This window comes from Eleginops maclovinus, chromosome 9, assembly GCF_036324505.1.
Source record: "Eleginops maclovinus isolate JMC-PN-2008 ecotype Puerto Natales chromosome 9, JC_Emac_rtc_rv5, whole genome shotgun sequence".
Lineage (NCBI taxonomy): Eukaryota > Metazoa > Chordata > Actinopteri > Perciformes > Eleginopidae > Eleginops > Eleginops maclovinus.
Genome location: NC_086357.1, coordinates 5,097,438 through 5,120,880, shown reverse-complemented (window position 1 = coordinate 5,120,880; position 23,443 = coordinate 5,097,438). Strand labels below are relative to the sequence as shown.

At 38.5% G+C, this 23,443-nt stretch overlaps 1 protein-coding gene across 1 annotated transcript in view; it reads right to left on the bottom strand.

Moving 5' to 3' along the window:
- LOC134870249 (inactive N-acetylated-alpha-linked acidic dipeptidase-like protein 2) overlaps positions 1 to 23,443 on the bottom strand; it is a 555,262-nt gene that overhangs the window by 15,332 nt on the left and 516,487 nt on the right. Inside the window, exon 15 of the mRNA XM_063892353.1 lies at positions 12,405 to 12,498. Coding sequence (XP_063748423.1) covers positions 12,405 to 12,498 — 94 coding nt within the window. The remainder of the gene's footprint in view (positions 1 to 12,404; positions 12,499 to 23,443) is intronic.

The following is a 23,443-nucleotide window of genomic DNA, read 5'->3' as shown; positions in this document are numbered from 1 at the left end:
TCTGTACAAACTGTAAAGTCCACAGAGACAAATGTTATATTGAGCTATATAAATAAACTTTTATTTCTACCTCCTTAGTTTTGTTTTTACACTAGCTGCTTTAAGGTCACTATGCCTTTGACTTGGTGAAGCAAAAACTTTGTATTTTTACAACATGCAACATATGTTTGACATACTAAAGTTACTTTTCTAGGAGACAAAAAGGCCAAACCAGAGATGCTGCTGCTCAAGGTGCTTCTCCTGCATGCTACAGTATATGGTTATGCCGTTGGCCATCACTGATTGGACATTCATTACCCAACAACCTTTTTCATTTAACACTACTTCACTGATTACAAGCAGGCGCCTGACTGTTCTACTGCTTTGTGTTCTTTCAAGTACTGTTATTACTGAAATATATCTGTCAAAAAGGAGACATTCTAGAAGAAATTTGCCTCTTTCTACTTATCATATAGCTGAATGCACATAGGGAATCCATTACAAATGACATGTCAGCTTAACCATCCAGTTCTTCTGAAATGTTATATGTGTTAACAAAATACACTACTCATTACAAACAGGGCTAGGTTGCCATGTGGTTGAATGCGTATAGGGGTTAAGCATGTTAAGTATTTCCTAAATTAAACATGTGCTCATGTTCTAAATTTAATGAAGCAAATACATACAGAATTGCAAATACATATCCATGTTATATGCATGAATGCATTTCCAAATGACAGCTTGCTTGTCATGAGGATTACTAGCTGACACAATGGTTGCGGTCGAATAGTCTGTTTAGCTTAGGAAGGTTCCTAACGGAGTGAAATGACCCAGAAGTCCCTCAGTGGCAGCCATGATAAGAGCTGTTGGAATTCTCTAGATGATAGTAAAGGAGCTCTGAAACTTCCTTTATAACCTCCTTTAGCTTAGGAAACACTGGACCTCCCTTTACGAAAGGAAAGGAGAAAATGCTGTCCCACAATGCCTTGCATCATTTACCGTGACACAGTTTGGCCGTTCATGTAAACAACATATCGCGACCGAGAAATGTGTATTATGAAAGTTACAGTACATATTAAGCAACTTAAAACTTATGCTGTAACTTTCCAAAGTGATTTGTTTAGAACGTTCAACTCTATATTAATCAAAAGGGGTGACAAGCTTAACTGTTGCACTGTACTTTTTAGTTTAAATTCAAACCTTTGTCATGAGAATATATGCTTCTTCTTCTTCTGTTATCCACGTTCATAAAGCATAAAACAACACCATAAGAGCACGGTGCAGAATATCTAGAGTCTCACAGTAGTCCTGTACAGAGAACCGTCCGTTAATAACGTCCGCTGGCGCATCACAAAGACGTAGGATAGTGTAAGTGCAGTCGGATTCTCAAAGCACCGCAGTCTCTTTTCCTAAATCCTTTTGAATTATCCTAACCATTATTCCTTAACACCACAACATTACGCATTGAGATCAAGGAATAGTGGATAGGAAAAGAAAATAGGAGCTGATTTTTGGACAATTTGACCACAACCTTTATACAGGAGCAGCTTCTGATTTTAAAGGAGTCTCCCCTATAAACTCACGTGTCATTTGTGCCCTGCAAGTGTTATTGGTTGTTCTTAAACATTCTACTCTCTGCACAGTCCATGCCAAAACGTTTTCTAAAATGCAGCTGAAGCTAATTGAAGGATCAGTTATGTGTGTTTTGGCAGTCTTCTTTACATTAATCAGAGGATTCAAGATGAAAAATAAATGCTTTTGATGAAGTCTGCCTCTCTTCTACTAAGGATGGATTTGAGTGGTGCTGATGAGTTTTGGTTGCTTGCTTGATGATTCTTGTGAGTTTTTTCTCTTTTTATATCTCTGCGAGGGAGTTGTACCAGGATCTAATGTGAAATGTGATGACTGATTCTAGTGCTGTAAAGACTTACATTATCTTATCTTGTCTTACATTAAATGTATTTAGCCTCCTCGTTAAAAAACAAGCAGCAACCTCTGTGTCTGAAAAATGATTCAAATGCAGAAATTGCACACCGTAGAAAAAAGAAGAAAGACCTGTATGCTATCATGTTATTGTAACTTGTAATTACGTGAGGTTGCTGCATTTTTTGAAAGTTTTCAAGATACAAAAAAAAGTTTCATCATGCACATTCATCAGCATTTCGTTTTAATGTGTCATGCTTTCTTTGCTTTTAAAAGTTCTGTGAGGGAACTGTATCATGATGCAATGCTAAATGTGAGGACTGATTCTACTTCTACTTATAATTGCGACTCCATTATTTAAAAGAAAGAAAATCATATTCTATAGAAGTCTATGGGAACATGGCCTCATTTCTCACTTGAACTTTTTATGTCAATTAACATTTTTAAACAAGTTTGGATCTGAAACACTACTTAAATACTACTCAAGTCTTCTTTAATACAGCATGATGTTCATTTTGTAAATTATGGCCCCAATAAAAGGATAAAGATTTGTATCCTTTAGCGTTTGTGTATCTTGTGATTGATAGCTTGCTGCTGTGTGATGCAGTTTGAGAGGGTGTCATATGCTGTACACACTGTAAAGCCCTATAGCTGAAGCTGCAGCAGATAAACCTCTACCTGTACTTCTGATCAGCTACTGTTCCTAACTAATTCATGTTAATAGCTCTAGTTCAGAAACCAGATCAAAGTAAGCTGAGATTTATTGCTACTGACATTTGTTTCCCAGATGGCTGGTAAAAAGCCCTGCAAGTAATGTCAAAAAGCTTTTCACCCACATTATTTGCGAAATGATTTCTGCTGTGCCCCTTTCTGATGTGACTCAGCCTTTAGTCACTGCTTTCTAGCAAAAACATGAAAAGGCCAAATGTTATCTTTGAAATAATACTGGTCGTAGAGTTCAGAGATTTGGACAATATATTACAAACACATATTGAAGCTGCTCTGGCTGCTTGTAGAGGCCAGACAACTCACCCTGATTCCCTTTCATTTGTCACTTTAGTCACGCTTTTTCACAATGCTGGGCTTCATTACTGTGGTCACCTTCCCAACCTTACCTTCAATCTCATTATTCAGTAAAGGTCTTGCCACTGAGATATACCTCATTAAAATTGTACATCATACAATAGGTTTTAAGTAAGATCCAAGAGTAAGAAATAATTCATGCATATGGGCACACCCACTACTTTGATTTCCTCAGTGTATTCTATAAAAACCAGCAGTGACAAGAGCCTGTTACCTTTCTTTGGTACTGCAGTCAAAGGAAGCCCTGCTACTGAGCACCATCACTACAGTCAATTAATGGAGATTTATGTCGGATTAGACTAGACCAAAGGCAGTTTAATATAAAAAGGGGAAAAGAAAAGAGAATAGCGATTTAAAAAAAGTTGAACAAAAGGTTTTTGGGGGGTTGCAATTAGCTCTGGTTGTTTGATCTGAGTCTTCTCCATGACTGCCAGTCATGAATACTGCAGAGCTTAACACAGGCTGTGAAAAATCCATTAAATATCACTGGTCCTCTGCCGCAGGGGGCTGCTGAAACACCCAGAGACCAGACGTACACACACACACACACACACACACACACACACACACACACACACACACACACACACACACACACACACACACACACACACACACACACACACACACATCACATGTGATTCCTACAGATGAAGACATGTTCTTTCCCTAACATACGCTCAGACGATGGTTACATATTGTAACCCTAGTTTTATAACCAAAGACGAAGCACTCTACTGGTCTCTTTGCGTAATACTCTTCACTCGCATGCTTTTGCCCAATGAATTTGCATAACTAAACGCAGCTGGCCAATCAGGAAGAGTGTCCCAGACTGCTTGCATCGGCCACATATTATAGGAGACAGTGATGCCTCTAACTGTCATTTTAGCCCGTCTTCAGCGAACGGCATAGAAAAGATAGAACAAGGTTTACAATACGTAACCATCGTTCCAACTTACACAGGCTTTGCCCTCTATTGGGAACAGTGGGTGGAGCCCCAACGAACGAACAAACGTCCTGTCCCAGCAAAACATCAACCCACCACACTCGTCCGGTTAGCGGCACCGCTGCCAAATGTACAAGTAGTCCGGTAGGCTCATCTTGTTTGACCGGCTACATTTGTTTATGCAAATTCAGTTGGGAAATGAATGCATGCTACTTTGTGTTCTTTTTCTGTGACTTTACCATGTTTCTGACAGTTAGTTTCTGTAATGACAGCCTCTGGTGAACAAAGAAACAGATTTGTTGTATTTAGTTGGACAACATAGTCGAGAGTCCTGCTCCCTCTCCCAGATAGCCTCTGTTCCACTAGCTTCGTGAAAAAACTGAATAGGTTTTTTCACAAAGTACTGTCTCCCCAGAATTTCCACAAAGCAGAAACATTGTGGTGTTTTATTTGTCTTTATTCTCAGCTGAATGTACATCTTGTGTAAGCATCTTGTCATCTCAACATAGACAAATAACTACATTTTTTCTAAGTATTTAATGACTACAGCCCCCATGAGTCATACAAAACATGTTGATGTCTAAGACTCTTAAGAACAAAAATAGCTGCCATGACTATGGAGATACCGGTCAGAGGAGAAAATCAAAGTGAATTCAAAACACGTTTGCATTGCAAAGAAAAACGCAGCTGAATTGACTTGCATCAATCTTGAAACTGCTCGCTTCAAACCTAACTCATGTGGTCTTGTCTACAGCTGTGCTGCAGCGCAGATGGAGCACTTCCTTTTAAGTATGTAGACCAGTAGTTTTCTACAAACCATTATAAAGCGAGCTTTGGTTGAAAGAAGGTTAAAAACTGTGGAGAGCACAAGTTAAAAGGTTACCAATTGTATTTTAAAGATGTATTCCACATACATTGGTTAAAACACAATTTTGAACCTTTTGATTGTAGATGATCTAGCATATATATATATATATATATATATATATATATATATATATATATATATTGTCTCTGATCTCATTGTCGAGGGTCACGTTGCTGATTTGGCAATAAACTATGACAGTTTCTTGAACAGGAAGTCTTGGCCTCTATCATAACATTCTCTGGTTAAATCCCCGAAATACTGGCCCTGGAGGATAAACTGTTGTCAGACCAAAATTAGATGTGTTTCAAGATTGAATAATCAGTACAAAAGATAATTACTGTAGTTGAAGATGTGAGCCTATGTTCATACAATTAGCAGGAAATCAAGGTAAGTGAACTATGACTCACAAGGAGCATTTCATTAAGAATTGTTTCAAAGCTCGGAATACTGTTTCCCATGCCACTAACAGCTAGCTAAAATTAAAGATCACATTTCGTAGAAACCTGATTACACCTGTCGGTGTTCTTTTTTCATTATTGACCCCCTCGTCACACATTATCCCACTTTTTATATGGCTATCTACTAGAAAACCATATCCGGCTATCTGCCAGAGCCCATACCATGATCCTGTTAGTGTTTACCTCCTGCCTGTGTTCTTTAAATCTCTTCCCTTAAAAAAAATGTTTTCTGATGGAGAAAACTAATGTTTGTCATCAGAGTCATTACAGTTGACGTTGAATTGACCAGCCTTTTTTCCTTGGATTGATTGACTGCATAACGTCCCTTAATCTTCCTTAGCAGCAGTGTTGGTGAAAATGAACAACCTCAGGAATGTCCAAATGGGCCAATCAAAAACGAGTATTCATTTACGCGTGTACTAATTAGCATTACATTATTTGTGGATGAATCCTGTAACTGTGTGGCTGTGTGTTCTCTACCACTAAGAGTACTGAATTAACATTGACCCCTCTTTTTCATTGCAAGGGGGGCTGAGGCTAATGGGTATTGTCGCATACCTCACCTACCTCGGGTTAATATTATAGACTGTCCAAATCTTGCTATCTAGATGCCAGCTCTTACAAAGAAACCACTGCTATTAACCCACCCACGGCATCCACACATACCAGAAATGATTTATCATGCCTCGATATTGTTTACCACGCACACACAAACACACGCTCAGAAAATATTTATTTCACTGTTCTATTCCTCCTCCTCTTCTTTCGGTCCATCTGGTGCCTCTCTGTATTTTTAACCAGCGAAGATAAAAGCCTTCTCCCACCTGTTATCTTGTTGAACAATAGATGCTCATAAGCATTGAGAGTATCCACACGTTTCCCAAAGTCAAATTTATAACTTTAAGACGTTTATACAGCCACCTGGAATTAAATGTAATACCAATTTGATAACCACAATAAAGAGCCCCAAATCCGTCACAAACAGCCTCTTTTTAATGACACACAGCTGATGAAAATAGTAAAACTAAATGTAGGCATAAGGACAATGAAATTTGGAGATGAAGCGTAGGGATTTAATGTCCAATTGTGTATTATAAAGCTGATGCAACTCAAATAAAACCTGTTTCCCAGAGACCTTATTTCTTAACACCAAAGAGATAACACCGTAACATCACATAACACTGTGAGTTAATTTGGGTGTATGAGTTTCATTTCATTTATTTTATTTTGAAGATCAGTTAGAAAGGAGAGGGATAGACTCAAAACCACACTGGGAGGTATCCACCTGTTGTTAAACTCCACTGAGCTTGGAAAGAGCAGTTGACAGAAACAAATTCCACCAACATGTAATTTTCCTTTGCAGGTATTTTGGTTTAAAATTTGAGATTTCTAAATATAAAATACCTGCAAAACCATCACAATGAAGCATGGGGCTTCTTCACCAGCCTCACTATCTTCAGAGATAGTCTTAAAATCATGCTCTTTTTTTGTTGAAGAAAAAATGGTATGAATTATTTAAATGATATACTGTATATCCATCAATAGATTGTTATACATGAGAACGTAGGCATTCCCTGTTTGCCCATTTTTGTGGACCCTACTCTTCTCCAGGTTAGAGTTAGGGTTTTACCCCCAACAATGACATTTAAATATCTATCAACCAAATGTATTAGAAATAGGCTATTGTATTGAGTTAGTGATTTTGAGTTGTACAACTTATTCAACATTCCCAGTTGTCAGCTGTATCTAAACAGAGTGTCATTAGTACAAGCCTACTGATGGACGGACAGACGGACCAACCAAAAGACTGACAGACAACAAGAAAAGACAGAAAGAAAGACCAAAGAAAACAGGGACAGGTCAGCCAAGACAGAGAGACAAGACTGGCTGACACAAAGAGGCACGGCTTTCTAGCAATGCTCCTATTAAGGAGCCACTAGCATATGATTGTGGACTCTCGATCTTCCTCCCCGATTTACCAACATCTCCCTGTCTATTCCGTCCAACCTAAAGTCCCCACCCAAATGATCTTTATTAAATACCATTTATTAGATAATCAGGATACAATAAGCAAATCTGTTTTATGGTTTGGCTCAATAATGGTGTATTCTGCTTTGTTCTTTTGTGTTGAAAATGAGACCTTCATGAAAAGATGCTCTGACCTTCATCTCACCATTTATGTGAAAAGTTACCAATTATGTGTAACTCTTACGCCAATAAAGTGCCTTTAATTTCATTTGACAGAGTGGAGCGAGTGGGGGGACGGAAAAGGGAGTACAATGAGGGACAAAGTGAAGGAAAAACAGACAGAGTGTACATGCAGGTGTAATAATCTGTCATCTCTCCCTCTCAGGTCATAATCTATCCATTAGTTTCAAACGGGGAAGCATAACCACTCAATCTGGGCCTTAATGGGACGCTGCTTACATGCTTAGTCAGAGCTGGTGAACCTGGGCCACTGATCAATTGCCTCATTGGTACAATGAATGATACTGGAAGATGGTGCCAGAGTACATGTGACGGAAAGAGTCTCTTTCAATCTCTGATCTTACAGTGTAAATGATTGATAGACATTGGACAATAGATTCATTCCATCTCCAGCATGAAGAATCAATTCTGTAGAGCGTGGTTTATTATTGCCAATCCACAATAGTTGGGGACAAAAAACACCTCAGACCCTGGATTGATTATTTATTCATAAATCTCACCCTGACCACTTCTCCAGTATTTTCATGTTGTTCTTGGTGCATAACAAAAGTAACATTTTGTTTATTCGGCATTTGCAAGCGAAGACAGCAGGCAGGCTAAATGTATCAACGCCTTTGTTGTGCATTCTATTTTAAAGGTCAACTTAATATTCAAGGACAGAGTCTTTGCACGCTCTGAGACTGTGACTGAATAAGCTGATTTTGGTTCTGAAGGCCTGAGAGCTTGTACAGCATGCTGAATATTTGGCAATGTAAATTTATACGGGGTTCAATTCAGACCTTGACTAAAGTGTTGCATTCTTCTTACTATGCAAGTTGGACTCTTTGGATGATAAATAATATGGAAATGACTTTACACTTTCTAGCCCACAGAGGACTTTCCTGAATTTAAATGTTTGTACTATTTCTGTCTTAAGACTTTATATGGGATTTCATATGACTTCCCCTTTACCTATACATCATACCTCATCAGTGGCTTAAATATATTATGCTGCTGCCCCCACCCACAGCAGTGCATTTTCTTCACTGGTACTCCTGTCTGCCTACTGCAATCTACTGTACTGTAGGTAATACTGACTGTTGACAAGTACCTCTTACAAACCCACTTCAACAAATCTAAACTCTACATTTAAAATAGCTTACAGGGAAGCTCCTAAACCCCCTCTCCATGCCAATATCCCTTATGTATATGATGTATGTATGTCAGGGGGAGCGAAGCAGGCAGGACCCAGTGCAGCACAAGGAGGTGGAATACCAATTTCAATAAAAAACAAGCTTTTATTATAAAAAAGCTGTTAACAAAAATGCAAAGTTAGGGAAATCCGGGACATGAAAAATACTTGACTTGATACGTGAAGACGACAACGAACTGACAATGAACACAAGGGAAAACACAGCTGGGGAAAGGGAGGCAGAAACAAGACGGCAACAGGTGACAACAATGAGACAATCAGACAGAGGAAAACCAAAGACAGGAAGTAAAAATAGACCAGACAAACGGAAGGAAGACATTTCAAAATAAAACAGGAAACTACACACACATGATAGTTAGTGCATGAATGAATTTTTAACTCATAAATAGCAAGCTACATTGATTAATTAAGGCTGGAAACGTTTTGAATTGTACTTAGTTTTAGCACTTCCAGGTTCCTGTGTCTAAAAGTCAATGGTTTTACAAATTAGTTTTTGGTTACACACCCCAAAATTATAAACACAAGCTAACGTGAGTTTCACTTTATGTTTTATGACCCCACTGGACAATGTCTGAAGTTTGAGCATATCTTTAAAATGTTGGGTACTGATAAGTGGCTGTATGAGGCCACTAAACGTCATCACGCTGAGGGTTAGCTCGTCCTATTTTCTGCAATATACCAGAATCCAATGGAAAAAGAGAGCTTTTTGGAGAGGGAGCCCTTGCAATGCTAGTTTACTAAAACATATGCAATCTCTGCACCGCTGTAGAGCAAGCTACACAACTATGAGAAAAATGGAGAGACAGCATAACAACAATAGAAGACAGTTTATTGCTGTAAGACTAAAAGGACTAGTCGTTAAAATGGTCAATGGCTAGATGTGTAGCCTAATCCCTGTGTAAAAATGATGTAATGATAATCTGAACAATTAGGGAGTACTATTATAAATTGCAAACATTTATTTAAGGTACTGAAGAAAATATACCTCAAACAGCACCTGCATGATGTTGCTGCTGGGTGTTTTAAAAGGTTTGAATGTGTTGGAAAAACTAGCATTTATAAATGACAGATTTCAGTATTTTTGCTTACACTTAATTATATTGAATTAAAGTGTTTGAAGGTTGGAGGTTACATAAGGTAAAGAGGGAACGTTTACAGTACTTGATATACATTTATGAATGACAAAAATCAAGGTTGCTGTGTGGGCAGTTGCATGAGCGGAGGGGTCGACAAGTTCAGCCAAACACTGCAACCAACTCAACATCTTTTTTTATGGAAGAAATCTGTAAAGGATTAGTGCATGTACTGGATCTATGTGTAGCGTATGTGTGTGTACATGTAAAAACTTTTTACTGAAGTGTTTCTTTTGTCATTTTGTTTGTGATCATGGTTGATGTATAGGGTAATAAGGATTTATCTTCTGACTGGGTGGTGGAAATGAGTTATGCCTCTGCATAAAAGTCAAACACACACACACACACACACACACACACACACACACACACACACACACACACACACACACACACACACACACACACACACACACACACACACACACACACACACACACACACAAAGAGTACACCATACTGCAGTGCTCCTTCTAGAATACAAAACTGTTGTTGACAATGCACCATGCTATATCAAACATCGCTGTCACAAACCTGCAAAATCTGTCCACATATTCCCATAAACTTTACATGCTACAGTATCATAGTTCCTAGATCTGGGATTGTGGCAACATTTTAAAAAAAGCAGGCCAGATGTAGCAAGACACACACACGCTGTCAGTTGATCACACTGGTCATAAACTAGTCTAAAATATAAAAGAACTGTGCTCCAATCGGGGTTGATTTGTTTGCAAAAACTATGCAAGTAAAGGATTACATGCAATATATCTGTTTCTCAAACAATGGTCTACTTTTCTTTTCAATCTCATGGTCTGGAAGAATGACCAGACCTAGCTCACTCCCACAGACTGCTGACCTGTACGACTGCCAGTGCTGCATAATGTTGTAAAAGTGAGTTGTTTAAGCCAGTGTTAACTGATCTGTTTGGTAATCCTGTTTGGTTGGCTCTTCTTTATGAGCCTGGCATTTCTTGTAAGTCTAGCATGTAGAGTCGCTTCAAAGCGTATTCACCAATTAAAAACAAAAAATGTCACAAAAAACTCTCTGGCAATGGCTCTCCATAAGCGACGCGCATAAGTAGATACATTTCCAGACTTTATGGATTTAATGAGCCATTGGATAAAAGCTTTAGATGGGCCACTTTCAAAAATGTCTGGGAAGCGGGACAAATGACATTAATTCTGTGCTGTCCTGCACAAAGAGTCAACTGGTCCCCCTAGGCTGATGTCAATGCCACTGTGTTTGGAGATCTCAACATTCTTATAACTGTTGGAAACTGCTGGGCCAAGCTATGAGAATAAAACCCAAGTTATAATAAACTTTTAATCAAACGGCTAAATAGAGCAAGTGGCTTCATCGAGTATTCCAACCAGCTGCATCTCAGTGCTGTTGGGCACTACAGTGAAAGTGCATGACCCTGCAGCGTATGGAGAATGCAGCTGGGGAGATAACGGCGGCCTAACTCCCCTGCCTCATGGACATTTACAGCCTGCACAGTCACCAGCATTGCATATGACCCCCTCCCCCGCACCCCTCACATGGCCTCTACAGTTTCCAGCCATCTGGGAGAAGATCAAGGAGCCTCAGAGCCTGCTCCACCAGGCTGAGTAACAGCTTCGTGAAGCAGACTGTCAGGAACCAGCACCCTCTGCCACCAAACAGTCTGCTGTAACCTACTCAGCTCACAACACCAGCAATAAAAAGTATTTAAAAAAACAAACATTACGCCCACCTACACTTAACATGTTTTAAAGAGTCCATCATTGTCCCTGTCCCAAAAAAGACAAAACCCATCTGCCTCAAGATTACCTCCATCATCATGAAGTACTTTGAGCGGTTATTCAAACCTTTTATCACCTCCTCCCTCCCTGACTCACTGGACCCCCTGCAGTTTGCCTACAGGGCACATATCTATATATTATACATTTTATTCTTGACTAATTTTTGCATTATTTTATTTATCTTATTTGCACTGTGTATGTTGAGTTGTTGGAGGAGCCTGGGATATAAGATTTTTGGCATATGACAAATAAAACCTTTGAACAGCAACCATTTCAGCCGAAAAATAATTAAAAAAAGGTTTGCTTATCACTTATAACTTTCTAAAAAAAAATATAATTGAATATCAATATTATATAAAAATACATGTTATTATTTTTTTGTATGCTTTATGTATCTTTTTGCAATTTCTTTGTTATCATTGACAATTTCCCCCCCACAGAATTATACAAATATTAGTCTGGCTTCACAGCAGTCTGTCATACAAAATGTATGTTTGACATTTGTCTAAAAAAATAAAATGAACTAGGTTTAATGTTAGTCTTGAGTTATGGTTAAGGCTGTCTTTTCTGATGTGCATTGAGTAGACCTAGCTTCAGATACTATGTCCCATTTAAATGGATGAACAGAAATGTGCCTCCAAGCTAGATTTGTTTGTTCCCCTTTGCCATTTCAAAACGTTAACATCTTATTTGTTCAATGACTCTTGTATTGTTTGTGGCTGTATGGCCTTGTAAAAAAAGGTCTTAAAACCACCTGATTAAATAAAATGTATACCTTGGCAGATTTTCATCACCACTAGCAATACAACAATTGTATCACCGCCCACTGCTACCTTTGAGTTTGTTTTGAACATCTAGGGCAATGTCCAGAGGGTAGAATGGCAACACAGGATCATTGACCAGGCGGAGAATGGCTTCTGCTGTCATCTGCAGACAAAACAAAGACAACAAGTATTAAGTTAGTTTATTTTCTCCACTGCATGTGTCATTCCAGGGTAAGCACAAAACAAAACGCCTGATTAACTTGTGGGGATGATAAGGTTTGTAATGAAATACCCATGAGATGCACAGGTAAACAGTTACAGTATAGTTATTGATTGGTATAAGTCCTTGGGGAGCAAATGTGTTTTGTTTATTGTGTCTGACAGAGTGAATCCTTCTTCCTAACCACAGCTAATAGCACACATCTATAATGGACCAGCCCATTATTTGGAAATCAATCAACCAATCAAGCAGTCAACTGAGTATCCACTCAATCAACCGATGAACCAATGAACCGATGAACCGATGAACCAATCAATCAATCAATCAACCATTTGATCGATCGATCGACCGACCGACCGACCGACCGACCGACCGACCAACCACTCAATCAATCCATCGGGAAAAATTGAAGAAAACTCCAGGAAGGACAGAAGTGCTTTAGGTGTCATGTGTACGGATTAAAAATATCTTAAAATTAAATAATAGACAATCCAGACGGCAACAGTGATAATGTGAATGTGTAACATGTAAGTTAGATCCAGGAGGAGGATGTCATAAATGTTCCCATGCATCCAGGGAATAACAACAGGGAAGAGTAAATAACAAGAACTCCCGGGATGATGCCCTTGATGCTGAGTGCTCAGTCTCTTACAGGCCACAGTTTGGTCTTTGTCTTCCCAAAACTCAAAAATGGACAACCTGACAAAATGTGGGTTGCATTTTGAACACTATCATCTACAGATTAATTCAATGCCCTATATGTTATATCCTAACAACGTTCTGACTGGTCCTTAGGAAGATACAACAATTCAGCCAGTCAATCCATGTTGTGTGTTGTTCTTTACAGCGCAGTCTCAGATCTGATCATTCAACACACCTTTGTGGTCCAGATTGCAAATTGAGAGTCTGCTAGTGCAACATTTCTCTTTTCATACTGATTAGACAACAGCTGCCTTGTTTGGGGGAAGATAAATAAGTGGGACACCTTTGGCTGCAGTGTTAGCAAACATTGATGTATTCCCCTTCTTACGCTGGCGTCTCATACTGAGAAGCATTGTCCAAGTCACAGAGAGTCTGTCTGGCTCTGCTCTCACAGCAAAGTGTTTGTCATCTAGATGCAAACAGTAGCAATGATGTGACTATTTCGTAAGCAGGCTGAGGACTTGGCATGGCCACAGCTTGGATATTTATTTGTGTGTAATATCACTGCACTACATGTTCTAACCAACTCCTGTGTATAACCTCACTGCTGAGATTATTGATGTATCGATCCCCTTATTCCATACCAAGACTGTATCCATCTGACAGGAAATACAGCCTCGCGCTGTACTGCAAGAAAACCTGTATTTCTCAGTGCCACACTATAATTGGAATAACCTTATCAGCCAAGGACATCACATGCATGATTTACCCTGAGTGGTATTCATTTTCACATTAAGGATAAGATTCAATCCCTTACAAGATGCAGAGCTTCTTCCTTTGCACTTCTATCCTCTGTATCCTCTCCTCTGTTAATTTATGGTATTGCCTTTATATTATTAGTTGTTGTTTTGATCTAGTTTATTTTACAAAACATGTTTGCATTTATTTATAAAAGATAGTAGAAAAGAGAAACATGGATACAGTGAACCCCATATGTTACACTGAATCATTTTTTTTGTAAACAAAAGGGCTTTAAGAGAGAATCTGGGGAATGATGTGGTAGGTTATATTTTCTATAGAAACCGTCAGGGAAAAAAAAAAACATGGTGATCCATTTTGTCATATTTAAAACATGGGTGTCAGCATGCCCGAGTGGTCACGGGGGCAAAGAGAAGAGCACAACTCAAATATACACATTTTTTTCTTTTTGCTTCCCACGACATGGTTGCCTCCACCATACACCCTCTCAACAACACAGAATGACTGCCTTTTATAAAAGGTTTGACCTTAATTGACTGGGTCGTACCATTCCAGGGTTACCCTTACAACATTAAATATTTACCACACCATTAACACTAAATATATACATACCCAATAAATACCTCGTAAATACATCCCCACAATAAATACACAATTATTAATAAACATATTAACTATATATATATATATATATATATATATATATATATATACACGTTTTTACAAACATGTTTTTAATTTTTATCTTTTTGTTTTGCTTGTCTTTATCTATACTAGGGATGCTTTGATATCTACAAACATACACCATTAAAACCTGGGAATTAAAACAGTCAATATTTGAGATTCACTTTATTATAATCCTGCAGTATTTATATAATAGGAAACAGTCAAATGTTTTCACCATTGATGGTGAAATAGTCTTGAATTTTGATTTGACTAAATGGATTTTAAATCCTGATTAAAACATTGATAATTTGAGCAGATTTGTTCCACATAGAAAACAAAGATTGTTAGTTTATATTATATATATATATATATATAATATAAACTAACAATCTTTGTTTTCTATGTGGAACAAATCTGCTCATATATATATATATATATATATATATATATATATGAGCAAAGTCTGCATTAACCTCCCCTCTGCCAAATTCCCACTTGTTGTCTCCCTCCCGGAACTATTTATATAGGTGCCGGTCCCCGGAGAATTCTTTTATCCGAACACCCTGGGAAAGAGCGAAACACAGAGGTAAGTTTCCACAACAATGTTATTACTTCGTTGAACTGCATTCTGTTTACTTTGGGGAGTATCACCATTACCCCAACGACAATAATAATAATAAAAACTCGTTCCTAACTGGATCTGTCTTTTACTCCATGCTTTCTCCACCCCTCAGGCGAATGGCGAGAGAGAACGGCCCAGCGTCCGCGCTGCGAAAGTTATCAAACCAAACACGTTCCCAATAAATACATTTAAAACTATTCCTCATGCGTTCTCTCTTTCCTATAATTACAATCTAACGGCCCCGTCGTTACAATGGGGAAGTGGTGAATGATCCTGACACGGATAGAAAAATCATCCGCTTAAACTTTTCAATGTTTTCACAGATGAGAAAACAAAAATAATTTCTAAAAATGGTCCTGGCAAAACTGTTTTTTCCATCTGGATAAGCTTTTTAGTAGGCCTATAATAGTAATAGTAAGGAACTTGGAAAGATGCTAATGGCAAACCTCATTCTCTTCCTGATCTTAAGTCTGGAACACCGAACACAGGACACAAAACAACTTACGTGAAGCATGGATAATTGATCATCATATTATGTTTTATCTGACTAGGGAAATTGGGCGATTGGAAAAAGTTTTTATCAGAATCTTTTTATTGGTCCCACAGATGGGAAATGTTCATTTGTTTTAGCAAAAAAAGAGCCACAGACAGCTTAATGTTATACAAAGATACAAAAAGTATATACAAAAAATTACACAATTTTACAGAGACCTAAAAATAAACCTCAGAAACTGTTCTTAGGTGAAGCAGCCAGGTAAATATTGCACAGTTAATTAACTGTATATATACATCTATTTATATTGCACACTATATCGCACATGGTGTGGGGTGTTATAGTCTGTGTTGTTATGTGAGGGGTCTACCGGGGGCCATGACGGTTATAGAGTCTGACCGCTGCAGGAAGGAATGACCTGCGGTATCTCTCCGTGAGACACCGCAGCTGCAGCAGCCTGTCGCTGAAGGAGCTGCACAGTGCGGACAGTGTGTCCTGCAGGGGCTGGGACACATTGTCCAGCAGGAAGGACAGCTTGGCTGCCATTCTCCTGTCTCCCACCACCTCCACAGTGTCCAGAGAACTCCCGAGGACAGAGCTGGCCTTCCTTATCAGTCTGTTCAATCTCTTCCTGTCAGCAGCCGAGATGCTGCAGCCCCAGCAGGCCACACCATAGAAAATGGCTGATGCCACCAGTCAAAGAAGGTCTGAAAGAGTGGCCCCTGCACCCCAAAAGACCTCAGTCTCCTGATCAGAAAGAGTCTGCTCTGTCCCTACTTCTAGAGAGCAGCAGAGTTGTCTGACCAGTCCAGTTTATTGTTCAGATGAACACCCAGGTACTTGTAGGATTTCTCAATCTCTATGTACACTCCCTGGATTTTCACTGGTGTGTGTGTGTGGGGGGGGGGGAGAGAGACCAAAGAGCTATCACATTATAGCTCCTTGGTCTTCCCTGCGTTGAGCTGGAGGTGGTTGAAATGTAGAGGGTGAAGAGAAACGGTGCCAGCACCGTCCCCTGGGGGGCCCCCGTACTGCAGATGATGGTGTCAGATTGACACTCCCTGGTCCTCACGTACTGTGGAGGGTTGGTGAGGTAGTCCAGGATCCAAGAGGTGAGGTGGTGATCCAACAGTTTCTTTAGCTAACGTTGCACAGCCAGATGTCAGTAAACTGCTGCCATGGAAATATACCTTCTCAGATACTTGGAGCTAAAGCACGGTCAGCACAAACAGATTGTGTTCAAACCAGTTCTGCAATTCCAATATCATTAAAAATGTCCCTTAACCTAATATGCAAATTTCATTAAAACTTTTGATTTGTTTAATGTATACCATATAATTATTTTATACATTATTTAAGGAACAATGAATTTCCCTTGTGTATGAAATGTGCGAAACGCAACTTTCATACACTAAAGAGAAAAATCCCAGAGTAAGACCTTTTTCTCCATAGCAAGTAAAGGTCAGTATGAAATACGGGTATCTGATTGTGTCTGGGAGTGTGTGTGTGTGTGTGTGTGTGTGTGTGTGTGTGTGTGTGTGTGTGTGTGTGTGTGTGTGTGCGCGCGTGTGCTTGTGTTCTTGCTGACCTGTTTCATTCCTGGCCACTGAGCCTGTGAGAAGTTGAGCAGGATCTTGGATAATAACCTCAGTACCCAGTTCATCCACTCAGCGGCACACACCGCACACACAAAAATGAACTTGAGTGTGTGAGGACTGACCAACACTGGACTGAGAGGGAAAGGCAGATTGCCAGAAACCTTGCTGCAGGGTCAGGTGAGGAAACAGCCCAAGTACTCACTCAGGCCTCTCACTTTCACTGGTAAACATCAATATATCATTTTCAGATGAATTAGAAATGTCTTGGTGTAATTACTGTAAAAAATTGAAACGGTGGTGGAGATGACAGAGGGCCTCTGTCTTACACCAGCCGCTCCTATTCTGTTTAATGTATTTTTCACTTGTCTATAAATATTTCTGACTTATATTAGATTCCCTCTTAACATTTAAGAAGCCAGTTTAGATGGTGCAGGTCACAGAAGGCAACTTCTGATATACATTTTGACAAGTTTAATTTGACCATGTTTAGTTCGCATGTTATGTTAAGTTTGTTATCAGGTTTGGGTTATTTATTTCACGTCTAGTTTGTCCATGTTTAGATGTAGTTACTTATGTTAAGTCAAGTCTTGTTATTCACGTGTTAAGTAACAATCACTAATGTCTAGTCTTGTCTGTCACTGACTTCCTGATTTTATTTTGTAATCACAGTTCCGTCTCATTTTCTTTATTTTATACCAAGAACCACTTTTATTTAGTCTTATATATTTTGGCCTTTGCCAAGACTTTCCTCTTAAAGAATGATTTATTTCTTACACTTATATTACCAAGTGTTTCCTCTGAAAGATTTTTTAAAACATTTTTTATTTGTTTCCAAAATGTACTGAATACTTTTTAAAAACTTTTGTGTCGAGTCCTTGCAATTGAGTCCCTGTCATTGTGTCACATTCCTGACAATCACATGGAGGATGTACAATCAAGCAGTTAAACAACATCATTGCAATAAACCAAATCCTTTAACTATTGTTAATAAACTTGCTAATTTGAACTGATCACTTAATGCTAATATAAACAGGTTCCACAGGTGTCACTGACAATATGGTTCTACTCAGAGCTTCGGGGTTGTAACTCATGGAACATTTAACAGGAATGGGAAGATGCCTTTAGATAAATCCTTATTTTGACAAATGGCATTTTCTCTTTGGGAGGTTAACATGTGGAATTCCTTGCCTACAGAACTCAAACTTGATCCTATCATGGGTCATATTTAACACAAGCTGAAGCTGTTTTAAAAACTTGATCTGTCAGTAGTTGTAAATAATCTGGAGCCTCTTGTTTTAATATCCTTTCATTCTTTACATTTTTGTTTTTATTTATGTCTCTATTTTTGTGTTGAGTTTGGATTTTTGTGTATATATTGTAAAGATATCATATGTGCGTAACAGGCATTGCAAATTAGCTTTCTGTAGGTTGTGATGCGTAGCATTGGGTTTTGCTACATACATATCCCTAAACAAATAATCATTTAATGCAGCCAACCCATTTGAAGTCACTAAACATAAAATCCTGCGAGGAGACAAAAATAATAATCAAACTTTTTATTTTAACAATAAATGATTTTGTGTTTGGTAGATAGTCCAGGGAACCATTCATTCAATGTTGGTTATTATTAGGATGTTGCCAATATGTAGTTATACGGCTAATAGCATCTGGACTTTGCAGAACACTTTATATTCTGGTTTTCTTGGTTAATAATTCTATGAATCATTGCAATTTTCTGGTTTATCAAAGAGCTCTAAGGTTTATATGTGGGAGGTTTGCTAGCATCCAACCTACAGAGAAAACATAACAAATATATAACTTCAAGCATATATCCAGAAACAAGATTGAGTGCTACTGTTGTTCCATAGTATCTGCTGGACTTGTATAAAGGCAAGTCGATGTTACAAAGTCAGCATTAGACCTTTATTGTTAAATAATTGATCAGTGATGTGACTGCCGCCTGCTGTGCTGCTCCCAAGTGACACAAAACTAACAATTAATGTAAGATATTTATGCTTCGGTCCACATTATATTTGCATACGCACACAAGAAGCTACTCATTTGTTTTCTGATGTGCCATAATGTTAAAATAAAAGTGACAAATTGTAGACACGTTCAGAAGTCTTACGATGACATATGCAGAAATGAAGAACCCGATCTTGGAAGCCATTCGCTATTGTCTGATGGAGATTTAAGCCTCTGGATGGAACTGACAATATTGCGTAGGTTTGGGTTGTGGTCGAATAGTCAGTTTAGCATTGGAAGGTTCCTAACGCAGTGAAATGACCCGGAAGTACCTCAGTAGCAGCCATGATAAGAGCTGTTTGAATTCTCTAGATTATAGGAAAGGAGCTCTGAAACTTCCTGTATATCCTCCTTTATCTTAGGAAACACTGGAGAAAATGCTGTCCCACAATTCCTTTACGGCCGCAACTTTGACCATGACACAACATTCTGCCGTTCACGGAAACAGCCGATAGTGACCGAGAAATGCGTTTCATGAAAGTTACGGTGCTTAATAAGCAATTTAAAACATATACCGTAACTTGCTCAAGTGCTTTGTTTTGAACATTCAACACAGTATTAATCAAAAGGAGAAATATGAACGTTACATTTTTACTGAAATGATAAAATAAAATGTCAGTGTTTACTGAGCTGTGTGGGGTTTCTGAAATGTTTTAAAACATGTTTGATTTGTGATATACAAAGTGATAGGTTAAGGCATAATAAGTAAATACATTTGTATTTATTTTTAAAATATTTCATATAATCATATGTATTGGGATTCATGTGGGTTAATACGTTTGGACCGGAGGGTGAGGGTAACAAGTGCAGTCGGATTCTCAAAGCAGCGCAGCCTCTTTTCCTAAGTGCTTTTGAATTCTCCTATCCACTATTCCTTAACCCCGTGACGTTTCCTGCAAAGGTCAAGGAATACTAGATAGGAATAGACGATAGGAGCTGATTTTTTGACCATTCGACCGTACCCTTGGTGTGGCCAACTGTTATCCATGCCAAGGAGGAACCAGGTGACCTGCCCATTTTACTCTAATTAAGAGTGTAAATGTCAATGCATGATAAGCGATATGCTCAGCGACTGCATTTCGGCCAAATCATGCAAGTTTTGCTCTCCAAACAGACTGTTAACCTGCATGAAATCAAAGCCCTCTTATAAGTGATTTTTCTATTGACTACAAATGGAAAAAGAAGAACGCTTGCAATTCAATTCCATTTTGTTAAAATAAAATGTAAGTAGTTTCTCTCTCAGTTCTCTTCAGGATAGATACTCATGATTTTGTTAGATGCGATCCACATTGAGGCACACTGATGCCTTAACTGTAGGGTAATGCTTTATTTAAATGACACATACACTGCATTTAAATAGCACTTTTCCAGTCTTTGCAACCCCTCAAACTGCTTTTCTATACACTGCTCATCATTCACCCGTTCTCACAGATTATTACAGGCAGAGGTTGATATACAAGGAGCCACCTGCTCAGGGAAATAACATTCACACACAATCACACACCATTGGCCATGCCATATGGAACAACTTGGGGTAAAGTAACTTTGACATGTTGACCAATGGGAATCAAACCACCAAACTATGAATTGGTGGAAGACCACTCTACTTCCTGAGCCAGAGCTGTCCCATTTAGTATGCAGACCCTGGAAGAGGAACATATGCAATGACATGTTCAGCTAGAATGAATAGCATCTACTGTCAGGGAACTTGAGCCATGAAGGGGTTTGAAACTTGAGTCTCGGTTTGTACGTCACAATTGAGGAGCGTTGGCAGGATTTGGGTTGAAAAACATTTCACTCCAATTTAATTCATACAGTACAAGGTCATTTTGAGAAGCAAAACAGTTTTTACATTTTAGAAAAAATACCTGTATTGAGATATTAGGTCAACACATCATTCATGTAGTGCAAAAAAATAAACCTCTCAATTGAAGTTTTAAATATTCTCGATGACCTTGGTCAGATTTAAACAGAGGTGGGAGAAGTACTCAAATCTTTTACGTTAGTAATCATAGAAACACCAAAGGGTAGGAGTACTCTTATACAAGGTTAAGCAGAGTATTACAAATGTTGTTCAAGTAAAAGTACAAAAGTATTAGCATCTAAACATACTTAAAATACCAAAAGAAAATAACACTATTAGCTATGCAGATTGGCCCTTATCACAATCATATACAGCCGCAGAAACAAATGAACAGACCACTTCAGCATTATCAGTTTCTCTTTTATTTTTCATAGGTACGTCTTTTGAGTTAAATGATTTTGTTTTGTTTTTATTGTATTCTATAAGTTACTGGCAATTTTTCTCTGTGTTGGAATTCAACACACAGTGTAATGGCTGCCATACATGTAGACATAAAGATTTAAGAAAACATTGGAGTGGTCTCTTAATCTTTTCAGCAGCTGTGTATTATAAGTGTTGATTATAATTATTGATGCATTAATATGTTTTCAAAGTTGGAACTCATCTTATTGACTTAATTTATTGCTTGGTAGAATTTAAACCAGGTGTAACTAAAGTCTTATCAAAGTGTCATATTGTTAATCATTAATCTAAATCTGCAAAGTAGCTGAAGTTACTACATAAACACAGTTTTGGGAATGTTTTGGAAAAAATAACAAGTTGGATTGAAGAGATTCAAAGACCAAACCCAGCTTTTCACACCTCTGTGCTGTTTATTTTTGTGAATGTTTTGCATAGAAAAACATTGTGTACCAGTTGGGATACGATATTTAAAGACCAGCTTTCCACACCTGTGCCTTTGTGATATCTGGCATCTTATTCATCTACTTAAGCAGCTATCCCCATATAACACTACTTTGCTAGTGATGTGAAAATGGCCTACAGTGTACAGATCTGTTCTGCACCTCTCCGCGCTGTTGTCACTTCCACTGAAATCAATCTGGCAGGGGAAAGATTAGAGCATTGATTTGAAGCCGGTGAGTAATACTACTGCAGAAAGCATACATCAAAAGCCTGTAATGTGGTGGGACAGAAAAGGCCGTTGATTTCTTATTTATGGCCTTATTTCTGGATCCTCTTTTTCCGTGGCAGAGGAGTTGGAAGGAGAGAGGGAGAGGCTGCGACAGAGGAGAGTTGGCGAAGGATATTGATGCAGGAAGAAAGGCAGAAAAGAGGCTGTGACATAACAGAAAGGAAAAGACAATCCTAACTAAAGGAAGATGACAGTTGGAGCCAAGTGGAAGTTAGAACAAACTAGCCTGAGCAACTCTTCTCTATGTTTCTCCTCCTCTGCTGTCATGACCTTCCCTCCTTCCTTCTCCTCTCCTCCTCTGACCTTTTAGACTATAATGGAATCAGTACCATCCGTCTTAACCACATCTCAGGGAGGAAGCAGCATTCAGTTAGCCATATCTCTGTGAATTCAAGTGCTATAGAGGATGGATACAAGAGGAATATTATTCTATACGTAACCTCGTAAACTGGGCAAGGGTCCTGCAAACCGCCCTCCTCTATAGGGTTCGGCAATATTATGCAACACTTGTACAGGCATAAGTGGAGATTTTTATTGATATATTTGTGTAATTATATGGTGTCAAATGTCAGGCGATAAATATCGTGCAATGCAGGCCCTAGCAGATTTTCAACCCTGAATAGTTTTCTAATTCAATGGGTTTTATACCTCAGGCAAGGACATTGAAAGGTATAATTATTATTATATTTGTTGCAATTAATGTATGTGTCACCAGTGTCAAGGTGTGTTTTGCTCTATCTTGAGTGGATGCAATTTACAGCCTCTTAGACCTTTTAGAAACTAATAATTGGGGTCAATGGCCGAAATCTTTCATTTTTTTTTAAAATACAAAAGTGATTCTGTTCAGCATAGGAAAACAGTTTCTAGAAGAGATACAAGTATAAATGTTCAAATGACAACTCAAAGGGTGCAAGGAGTAGCTTGGCACCCATACTATAAGACATACTGGAGCCAATCAGAATGGACCTTTATGCAATGTATCAGAAAAGGAAGATGTCTATGTACATATCTATAGGTTTGAACACATACAAATTCTGTAAAGGGTCACAACTAAAAATTGGCAGAGTTCATCTATGCGACCTCTAAG